General features: G+C 35.8%; 1 protein-coding gene across 1 annotated transcript in view; it reads left to right on the top strand.

Annotated features, from left to right (window-relative positions):
• ITGB8 (integrin subunit beta 8) overlaps positions 1-12,179 on the top strand; it is a 984,437-nt gene that overhangs the window by 801,408 nt on the left and 170,850 nt on the right. The window contains exons 9-10 of the mRNA XM_044064706.1: positions 3,911-4,045; positions 8,369-8,768. Coding sequence (XP_043920641.1) covers positions 3,911-4,045; positions 8,369-8,768 — 535 coding nt within the window. The remainder of the gene's footprint in view (positions 1-3,910; positions 4,046-8,368; positions 8,769-12,179) is intronic.

Raw genomic sequence — 12,179 nt, 5'->3', positions numbered from 1 at the left:
AGATCATGCCTACTAAACCTGGTTGATTTCTTCGAGACAGTCACCAAGGCCATAGACGAGGGAAAGGTGGTTCATACAACCTACCTTGACCTCGCCAAGACTTTCAACACCATTCCCCACTCAGGTATTACAGAAAATCTCACCAGCCTGAACATAAACCCCTACATCATGAGATGGGTTGCCAACTGGCTTACAGACAGAACTCACACAGTAAGAATAGCGGGCTCCAGGTCCGACTCTAAACCAGTCACAAGTGGTGTCCCACAAGGTTCAGTCCTAGGACCCCTACTGTTTGGCATATACTTCTCAGAAGTACAGGCAAACACAGGAGGACTATGGCTAACCAAGTTTGCCGATGACTGCAAACTGGGAGCCATAATTGACTCTCCGGCTGACACGGACATCCTCCAAAAGGGCCTTACTGAGACAGACACCTGGTGTCAAAGTCATAGCCTCAAGCTAAATGCCAAAAAATGCATAGTCATTCCATTTGGGAAAAACAAAACACCCACGAATTGCCACATAGGTGGCAGCCCCTTTAATACAGAAGAGGTAATAAGAGATCTGGGGACCTAGGTAGATAGTAATCTCTCCTTTGACAATCATATTGCCAAAGTAGTTAGGAAATCCTTCTATGTGGACCATCTAATTACTAAAGGGTTCGTATCTAGAAATAAAGAGGTTATAGTGCCCCTCTACTCGTCACTCATTAGACCCATCATAGAGTACAGCGCCCCATTTGGGATGTACCTCTCAAGACACTTCCAACAGCTGGAAAGGCCACAAAAGTACTTCACCAAGAAGATTACTCACCTCAAACATATGTCCTATGCAGCCTGACTGAAAAAACTCTGGCTGTACTCAGTGGGCATATCGCTTACTCAAAGGTGATCTTTGCCTGACTTACAAAGACATGTCCAACTCAGAATTGATGGACATGCTCCACCTAAAGAAATCCAAGTCACTGTGAGCCACGCGCTCTAGTGAGCTAAACCTCGCCACAACAATAAATAGAACATGCTGGAGGGATAGATTCCTATCACAGAGACTCCCCATGCTTTGGAACAAAATTCCAAACTACATTAGGCAGAGCCCCTCACTAAGATTCTTCAAGAGAAATCTTGACGAGTGGATGGGTAACAGAAAATACATCCCTGGGATCACTTCATTGGCTCTGCTTGACAGAGGATCATTTAATTAATCAATGAGGCGGCGAAAGCTGACAAACTCTGGCTAGGCTTATAAATGCCCTCGGGTAGATAGCCTGTTTCCTACCTATAAACCTATAATATCTTATACTAGGGATCACTGAGGAGTATGAACATTGCATCTAATGGATAACTTTGCTATTTTCAACTTGTAGTGATATTGCAAGACAAAAAGAGATGTTAAAGGCCTATCTATATGCCTTCCTCCCAGTGAGGTGTGGGAGGGAATCACTCACTTTACAGCATTAGCTGTGTAATTTGGTTGTACATTTGAATGGTAATGGATTTATTATTTACTGTACAGATGCCCTGAGATTCAGAAAAGCTTCTTCTAATGCAACTCTTCTGATTCAAACAAAGTTCTCCTTCAATGGTTTCCCCCTGGTGGGATGGAGCTGTAAACCAGAGAAGCTTTGTGCTAATATGGTAGTCCTGGGAAGTGGCTAATGCTAATTAGTCATGTATTTTCCCTCCCATTCGAAATATCAGAGCTCCCAGTGCGTAGCTGTATGAGAGTGAATCAGGCTTTGAATGAAAATATGTGACTGTCTGGATGGTCACACTACAGGAGCTAAGTAGAGTATGCTAGCTCGTGTGTGTGTGTGTGTGTGTGTGTGTGTGTGTGTGTGTGTGTGTGTGTGTGTGTGTGTGTGTGTGTGTGTGTGTATGTGTGTGTTTGTTTCACCATGTGTACAGGTGTGAGGATGAGTGTTTCCTTGAGTGTGAGGTTGTGTGAAGACTTCTTTGTGGATACTTGGTTGTGTGTATTTTGGAGGAGGGGTGTCTGAGATTGTGTATATATGGGTGTTTGAATGCATGTGTGTGTGTGTGTGTGTGTGTGTGTGTGTGTGTGTGTGTGTGTGTGTGTGTGTGTGTGTGTGTGTGTCTGTGTGCATATGAGTCTGTGTAGTGGGGTGCCTATTCTACCACAGTGCATGGGCTGGTAAGGAGTACACTAGCATGGTCAGGTCTGATAGCACAGTGTTCGAGTCAGAGACTTGATAATGAACCAGTAATGAGATGTTTCTCTATGCAGCTTTGCCATGTTTCTGAATCTGAAATTCTCTCTGCCTTGCTAATTGAGCAACCTGGAGTAGTAAACCTCTTAAAATTTTAGTCAAGTTCTTCAAATTATTTAAGTTTGCAGGCAACACAAATCCTAAAAAGTGAATATGTAAATTCAGTGAGCATATAATTGAAATATGTGATGATGATCATGACTTTAGAAACATATTGTTTGATAAACTGTGTGTTCAATAAAACTGTTTCAAAAAAAAAAAAACAAAAGCAAGAGGCCACAAAGCATTACTGAACTTTGTCACAAATGTCAGTCATTCCAATATAATTTAAGGATTACCATGAGCCAGAAATGGTTTAGCTCTTTTCTTTTGAAGCAAAAAAACTGTGCTTTAAAGCATTATTTTATTTTAGCTGCTGAAAACTTTCCATCGTTTTAAATGTGTCTCTTGAAAACAAGAAAGTCAGGTGTTTAAAAAATACTTGACTGAAATACTTGGCTGAAACTGTTTTCTTGGGATGATAGCTCAGTGGTACAGAACAGGCAATAGACTAAGTTCTCCAATATTGGTATAACATTTTGAGAGAAAGAAAAGCAAGCACAATGAAATGAACAAACATCTTCCATAAACAGTAGATATTCTGAGTACATGAAAAGCATCTCAGGACATTACAACTGGCTACAGTTTTTTTTTTTGTTTTGTTTTTTTTGGGGGGTGGTCCTTGGACTTGAGTTTGTGTTTTCGTGTAATGGGGATCCCTTAAATGGCTTATACTTTGGAGATTTCTTTGTTCAGTGCAGGACAAAAATCTCGTGTCACTTTTCAAGAGAGATAAATGTTTTTGCTTCAGTGTTACAAAGGTAAGAATCAGTGATGTCCTGAATGAAATCACTGTTGCAGTATTTAAAACAAGTAGGTTATCATCGCTGACGTAGCTTGGTGCAAAAACACATCCTATTATAAAATCTGAAATCAGACAATGACAACTGTTAGTCTGCATTGCACCAGTTAAGTGGTAATCATTTGCATACCAAAGAGCATTTCTTCAAAGAGATATAGAGATGCCACCTATATTTATTTCACAAAACGTTTGAATTCCTTACTTTAAAAACTTTCTAAAAGCATCAAGATGACAATTACTTACTGTTTTTAATCATTTTCATGAGTTGCTTATTTGTTAAAATGTCTCTCTTGCTTTGCATACTTCCTCCAAGTAAGTAATCATAGGTCCTTTAGTATCGCCTTTGTATTACAGCCTGGCACATGTACTGACATGTATGTCAGATATTAAACGTTTTGAATGAATTGTTGTAGAATGGTAACAACAGTTAACAATGTTTTAAGCATTCTTCTTTATCTTTATCTTTTGGAGAAAAATGATTAAATGCATTTGAGATCCCATGGAAGTTTATGCTGGCCATTGTAGAAAACAACAGAGAACCAAGATAGCATTTATCATTTGCCAACCTACTACTCAGATGTAGAATTTGTCAGTTGTTCTGTTTTCAGTGGAAGCAGTTATTTTACTAAAAGGGATTGACTGGAAACAAAGCTGCCACTGATTAAGTAACAACTGTGTATTGTTTGATTCAAAGTCACAATGCTTCATTTTTTATTGCTGAAATTGTGTTGATGTCATTAACAAAGCATGCATTTTCACAACTTTCCATGTCTCTTTTGTAGTATCTTTTATCAGAAGTGAAAATTCAGATTGATAATCCTGTAAGAGACCTTTATGTTACTGCAACTGCTATCTGTCCTGATGGGAAAACAAATCCTGGCACGGTTGGGTGCTCAAATGTACGATCTACAGATGAAGTAAGCAGTTTGGATTTCACTCTTTATTTCAAGCACACTTTACTGTTAAAATCTGTATGGTATTAAAGGTTTGTGTTTGTCTCAATAAGTAGCCAACAAGTCTGAAGCAACTTTGTGAGTAACCTTGATGGAATGTGCTCCATTTATGTTAATATGGAAAAAAACATGCTTTATGGATAGCTCTGCCAGTTCATAAACCCATCTTAATAAAAAGCAACTCTCATTAAACATTTAAATGCATCTATTTTTGTCTATGACAAATTTTTTTCTTCTGCTAAAATTAGAACAAGCTGCTAACTATTGTAATTCTGTAAAATTTGTTTTTGAAAAGAAAAGTTTTAGTGGGCTTTAGAAAAACTGTCTTGAGAGTTTTTTCCTTACATTCAAAAGCAAAGTAAACAGAGAAAACAAAGGAGATGGAAATGTCCTCTAAAGTTTAACAAAAACAAAGCTGTATATTATAATATGACCTGTTGCTCACTTCACACGTTTGCAAGCATCAGTCTTTGGACTACTAAACCGTTCATCTATAAGTATATAGATGTTGAAGAAAGTATATGATGGCTATCTATCTATCTGTATATACATATATATATATATATATATATATATATATATATATATATATATGTATATAATTTTTTGGCATAAAACACTTCTTGAAATTGCTGAGAAAACAGACACAAGTAAAGAAAGCGAACACTAGAAAGTAAATTGAACATGTCAGCAAAAAGTAAAGTAATATAACCATGCATGATCATGTGTCACCCATTGCAGACAATGTGAGTTCTAATCGTGAATTTACTGAGCTTTAGAAGTAAAATAAAATAACTGTGGCAAAAGAACTTGAAAAAGCTGCATGTACTACTGAGGTCTCCATCACCTGTTGGCTCAGAGGACTGCTAGTCACTGGATCTTACCTGAAGTGATATGTAGTAACTACTTGTGTTTATGGATATTCTACACAGATTTATATTATTTATTTAGTTATTTATTTATTTATTGACATTTGTTAACCGAGTTTGTCCAACTGGGCTTGTGGCCCATTTTCAGTGGAGACCTGAGGAGAAAAGCTCCAGTAATACATTTTAAAACAAGTATAATTTTAAACAATATTGATATAATAGCAGTTATAGCAAAATGATTCACATATGTTGGGTTATTTGCATAAAGTTAAAGTTGCATTAAAAAGAAGCTAAGTACTATGAGCAATTACATCTTGGTAACACATCTACAAGTACACTGAATGGTACTGCCAAATATATTTACTAAAACATTGTAAGATAATTGTTTTGAAGGGTTGCAAGTCCCTCTGCCCTCCCAAGGTAAGGGAACTATCCCTACACCTCTATCTCTGTACTAACTTCAAGGTTGCACAAACTCAGAGAAGAGCAAAAAAAATCTAAAACAGACATAAAACTCACTTGTTCTTTGCTTCTTAACCCTTATGACCCAAGCACAAGGCACATCTCCCAAGCACAGACAAAGTGTCAGGGTTCCTGCCTTCCTACAGGGTGTTCTGCAGCAGAAAATGACAAAGCAGTTAAAGTTCATGGCAATATAGGCTTATTGTTCTTTATAGTGTTATGGATCAGAAAAGCAAGAACTGTAAGTCATCTAATTGTGAAGTGAATGTTTAGTCATTCAAGAGAGACCATTCTGCCATTTTATGCTTCTTTGATATGACCCATTACCCAATACATTGCTGCATTCTGTAGTCTTCAAATAAGCTGTCTGAAATAATTTAAATTTGCAATAATTCCTCAGTAGGAAAATTAAAGTAATGGAAGTTTTTGATTGTGCTGCAAGGCTTTAAGAACAATCATTATCTTCTGTTTCTTATAAATTACTAAACTGTGACTTCTGTCTGGTCTTTAATGCAATGTCTGATCCAGTACTGTTTGAATGTGTTTCTATGGATGTGGGGGCTAACGTATAATCTGAGAAAGTTATAATAAAAATATATGTTAGTAACAGGAAAAACATGTAACAATACATTGCAGAACACCTACCAAGATTATGAAATAAGCTTCCCTTTGTGGTAAAAAATAATTCATTAAAGTCCATAAAATAACCTACATATATGTATTGGAAGTATAAAATATCAACATGGAAGTTACAACAGTCTAGTTTCTTGAAGTCCATCAGATAATTAGCTTGATAGTAAAAAACATGATCTACAAAATGAATAATTCAGTCATGTGACTAAAGGTTTTGAACTTTAGTATTCTCTTAGTATCAAATATGCTATTGTACATTTAATTATTCATGCTAACTTTAAAGCTTTTATTTTGGCTTTACCCCTATGCTTGACCGTCTTGCATGTCCTTCCCAGTCTCTACTCATGGGCATTCCTAATGCCTGTTATGCTCCAGTGTAAGAGACAGATGGACTAGGAGCAGGAGATGTCATCTGTGGGATAAGTGATTGGAATTTTGATGTGTGTCCCACTGTCCTTGCACATGCTTTTACATATCTGAGGTAAGCATACGGTGGGCTCACAACTAGTTGTTCCTCCCTTCACTTCTGATGCAGTCCTAGCTCTGCCCCCTTACAGACAGCACCTCCATGAGTCTAAACCAGTGATTTTACCACAGAAAGCATGCTCAGGCATGTGCATCCATCATTCCCTCTGAGTAGAGGTGAGCAGGTTGTGGCTCTTAATTCCTCCTTCAACTCCCCCCTGTGCCAGTTTCAACACATGTCTGAACTGATGATGGTGTTGTTGTCAATTCTGTATCCTCGTATGCCCAAAGAGATAGCATATGCTGGCTTTAAAGCAGTGCAAGATGACCTACTACCGGGAAGAAACAAGTGTCCATATAACTTTTGGCATGTTTTCTGTATCCTTCAACTGTGCTAATTTGCTGTTTCATATTTAAAGTTACCTGCAAATATCAATACAAATGTGAATAAAATAGTTTACATCATGCAAAATTTTGTGATTCTGGTGGTACTAATCTGTGGCCCAGAATCCACAGATTCCTTAGTACAAAAGCTTTGCATGCCAAGGCCAACAGCATTGCATTCACATCTTGCAGATAGATTAGGTTTTAAATGAGTATTATCAACTAACAGGATTTCTCACATTTGCATAGTTCTGGCCGCATATAATTTTCTTAAATGTCTGCATATGACATGATTAGAATGGCTAAAATTATGGAATGTTTCAAGACTGTTTTAAGGAGAAAATATGTTTATGACATTCCCATCTTTAGAGGACTGTCCATTTGCTTCTGGATGTAAATGTCAGCAAGCTCAATAGTTGAACAATTAAAGTTAGTTTTTCAATAGGACTTTATGACTGTTGGGGATGCCTGAGAAGTTACTTTAAAGAGCAACATCCTGTTTTTCATCTTTGTACATCGTTTTTCTTTTTTTTTTTTGCAATGGGTTATTCACATGGGATTTTGTCAGAATGTTCTGCAAGATTGTGGCTCCGTGGGCACCAATGTCTTCTCAGCTCCAAAGGTAGATATTCTGGTTTTACCCAGGCATTTAACCCTCCATCTCAGGGTCACCAGCTATCACACTGGCAAGATCTGATCTCCTGCAGCATGACAGTGAGCCTGCGATCAGCCACAACTGCTCATAGAGGTAGACATGTACTAGTCTGACTCATATGGATAAGGCTAAAACTGTATTCACATAGCATACTGTGAGCTACTGCATTCATAAATATTATACCCCATGGTGTATATGCTTTGTGTGATTGCTTGTTGATATGTGATGCCAACATTTGTGCATTTAATTTTTAGAAGCAGTCTGTTTCAAAATAAATTTACTGTAATAGCTCAGGTTTGTACTTACAAATTATGTATAACTCATGACTTATAACATAATCAGCACAATTGTTAAGGTAATTGCACATCTAGAAAAGAGGCAAATAGTTGATCTTCAAAGTGGTGCTAAGTCAGAATTGAAAAGAATACATGAAATCATAAAGTGTTAATCACCATTAAAGATGCTTAATTTATCTGAGTAAAATGGATAAAACAGAATTTATTTCAAGGCACATTTTGTAAAACATAGCAGAATAGCTTTGGCAGTTATTTTGCACTTGACTTTTTTGCATTTCTGAATTTTTGAATATGTCAGTCATAAACCTCTTAGTGGATAAAGCTAGTCTACTGTATTGGGATTATGTAGTTTTGCATACAGCTGTAGCAATAGTTTAAATGTAAATTGACCAAAGAAGCTGCTCTTTTGGTTTGAAAGAATAGTCTTCAAAATTCAAGAACAGTACTCATATGGGCTATTAAAATATATTAAGAACCATTGGCTGTACTAGGAAAAAAGCACACCTTCTTTTTTTTTTTGCAGGTATTATTTAATATAACTATTGGAATGAAGACCTGCTTTGTTTCTGAAGGACTACAGAGCATTATTATCAGACCTATTGGCTTCAATGAAACCACACAAATTAATATCAACACGTCTTGTGGATGTCAGTGTTTGGGGCCTACAGAACATAGCAACTGTTTTGAAGAACTCAGTGACTATGAAATGTATCATTGCCCAAGTGATAGATCTAGTGCAGATCAACACTTCATCCTCCTAAACAAATGCAGACTTAATAAGGACCAGCTTGTGTGCAGTGGGAGAGGAGTTTGTTCTTGTGGACAGTGCTTATGCCATAAAACCAAACTTGGACGGATATATGGCACCTTCTGTGAAATGGATGATTTTTCATGTCCTTATCACAGTGGACGTTTATGTTCAGGTAAGAGGCAGTAGATATGTTCATATCTAACTAGAGCTAGAAACACTTTCTTTCTTACATTTTGAAATACATTGTTTAAATTGCATTTATTTGTTTTTATTGACTGCTTGGTTCTTGATGAAAATATGTCCTGTTTTGCAGGGGAAATCTAAGGTGGCATTTTTCTTGATAGGGGGAAGTTTGTCCAGAATTAAAAAAATAATCTAACATTTTTTTTTTTATAAGAGCCATAGAGCATTGTTAAATTCACCTGACTACCAGCAGGTATACAGGATCTTGGTGTAATAAATCATCCAAAAAATCGATGCAGGAATTATCAGCCCCTTTTGCTGCATTACAGTGTCAGTACTGAATCATGAATCCAGTTACCTCATATGAGGATGGAACCATAGTCCTTCCAATGTTCCATTGTTAAAGTGCAGTAAATTGTACTACCTTGTTATTTTATTTCTGCTCTTCCTTCATTTACTAGAATGACCAAACATTCACAAATATGTATGAGTAATTTCAGAAATGAATGTGTGTTAAATTCAGTAATGTTTGTAATGTTTCACAAAATCATTCATGAATGTTCTTTGTTTACTGTATAATGTTGAAAAATTGTGCACAAACATTAAATGACAATCCCTTTTTCTTGAAAGCACACAAAGATAGTGTTCAGTAAAGGTATAACTGTGTCCCTAAAAATAATTTTATAATGTTTGTTGAATGATGTTCTCAATAATTTGCTGGTCACAAATACCTATACAGAGAGTCACTACGTTATAATAATTTTCTAGAAAGCATTGCCTACAGAGAGGTATCTGAGGTTGCTTTAGTCATGGTTTAATATTTTGTTAGATGCAATGTTCTACCTATTACTGCTTTCCTAATAAACAGTATTCTCTAACTGATAACTTTGCTGTGCATTTAAAGTTAGTCATTTATATTGTATTCAGTTTATTTTTCATGCTTCTTTTATATAAACCATTGCTCACTTTCAGCTTTAAATGTTAAACATAAAGGCATTCTTGCTTAACATATCTGAAGAGGTGCAAAATCATTTAATTGTGCCTTAAATGTGTCTGAGATTATATAGTAGTCCATTCAAAGACTACATTTTTCATTTATATAAAACATATCCTGGGATTCAGAAACTGTTTTTGTGCTTTGGTAGCCAATTTTGCATAAAGTCCAGTAAATCAAACATGCACGAGTGAAATCAATGTCTATTTATTTATTTAGTTATTTATTTACTTATTTATTCTTTGTTGACCTGGTTAGGCCATTAGGTTAGTGGCCTCTATTCAGAAGAGACCTGAGGTGGTATTTATTTTACTGGGTGAAATTTGGCCAAGGCATCTAGGAACTTCCCCTGATCTTGGTAGTTGGGGAAAAGAGTTTGTGTGTTACACATCCTGATTTCCTGTTTCCTGTCCAGGTGTGGAGGCATCCAGGAGGAACAGGGAGAAAACATGGCTGATTCAGCTTTTGCTGAAACGGAGTGAAAGCTGCTGTAAATGTAGTTGATATGGTAGAATTGCTACCAGAATTTTTTTTTTGGTGATGTGGGTGCAGAAAAAACAATGAGTTTGGAGGAAAAGGAGATTGTAGTTGAAACAGAAATGATTCAAAGGAAAACTTTCATAGGAGATTGAAGGAGAGACAGTTACCTCTGAAAAATTCATAATTACAATCCTCCAATTTGGGGGGGGGGGGTTACCGGATGATTATTTGGAGGAAAGGGTAAACCAAAGTGAGCCAGAAAATGGAGCTGCAATTTCATGGAGTGACATCATGGAAAAATATAAGAAGAAAAAGAAGAGACTGTGCCAGAGAAAGTTCCAGAGCAAAAACTTATGCACAAACTGTTGGAGAAGGAACACAGATGAAAGAAACAAAAGAAAGAAAACAGAAGTATACAGTACATTAAAAAAGAAGAAAGTTTGGACAGGTATGTGGTTTGGGACTCTGTCATAACATGTTTGGGTGTCAAAGCAAAAGAGGTAAGAATATTTATTTTAATTAATAAAGAGACTTTTTATGATTTGATATTTGAGACTGGGCAGGCCATGGAAATTTTTCTGAGTGCATATGAACAAAAGAAAAATATTTATCCATTGTCAGAATATGTGGTGCAAGTTTTTACAGATAAAAAGAACTGAAAGAACATTTGTTAACTATGTGTAAAGAAGTAATGGATACTACAAAATATATGATGAAAGAGGACTATGGACTGGGGGATGGGAATGTGGAGTAATACTGAAACTGGAAAATGATAATGTGCATGTACCTAGTATTATTAATGTTCATGGTAACAGGGGTTTTGTGAAATACAGGCTTTAACCAAAGACTTGTTATTTTGTGGAAAAAATGATCATTTAATCAATGAATGTCATAAAAAAGATGTTATTTATGGGGTAAAATAGGATATAATGCAAAAAAAGTGATTTAAAGTGCAAAAAATGTGGTAGTACTGGTCATCCATGGCTAGAATGTGAAATGAATGCGCAAGAAAATTTAAATGAAAATGAAGTTATACAGGAGAAAGAGATAGGAGAATGTCTTATACAAGAAAATGTACAAAAAGATGTGACTAATAAAGAGGTTGACATGAAGTTGAAGAAAGTAACAAGGAAAAAAGGAGACAAGTGAGGAAGAAGCTGACTGGCATACAGTAAGAAATAAAAAGAATTTGCCAGGGAAAGCATTAAAGAAAGGAAAAGAAAATTAAAAAATTTAATGCCTAGAGGAAATAAGAAAGGAAAGGGTGAAAATATTTATTATACTAACGGTTCTTAAAAGCTGGAAATATTAGCTTTAAGTTTGAACTGTATGAACAATCTTAAGAGGAGAATAGGTATACTACAATGGTGTGCTGCAGTAGATGCACATATTATTGTTTTAGAAGATATCAGATTATTAAGAGATAAAGAAAGAACACAAACTTAAAAACTTTAAATGGCATGGTAGTTTGGAACATGGGAAAGACGTGTTCAGGCATATGTATATTATGTTCAGGCATATGTATATTATGTCAAGAAAGCATTTAAATATTAGCTGTAACCATAGTGGAACTAGGACGAATTATGGTAATAGACTTGAGAAGGACAAATATGTGTATAGAATTATAGCTTTATATGTACATGTAACCAAAAAGATAGAGAAATGATGTTTAAAAAATATTCTTTATTATATTTTTGTAAATATGGACATTATAGTGGTGGGTGATTTTAATTGTAATTTAAGAAAAAATAAGAGCAATTGTGATGTTAAAATGGTTAAAGAAATTATGAGAAGTGGAAAGTTAAGTATGGGAGAATAACTCCTGGTCCTGGGAAAGGAATGAAATTAAGGCAGAACTGGTTATTTTTTAATACCTGATAGTTTAAAACTTAAACAAAAAGGAATTAAGTATGCTGGATTTTCAGA

Source organism: Protopterus annectens, chromosome 3.part0, assembly GCF_019279795.1.
Source record: "Protopterus annectens isolate FY-2018-M chromosome 3.part0, PAN1.0, whole genome shotgun sequence".
NCBI classification, from domain to species: Eukaryota; Metazoa; Chordata; order Ceratodontiformes; family Protopteridae; genus Protopterus; species Protopterus annectens.
Note: the sequence above shows the minus strand (reverse complement) of the source record. Positions and strands in the feature narration are given on the sequence as shown.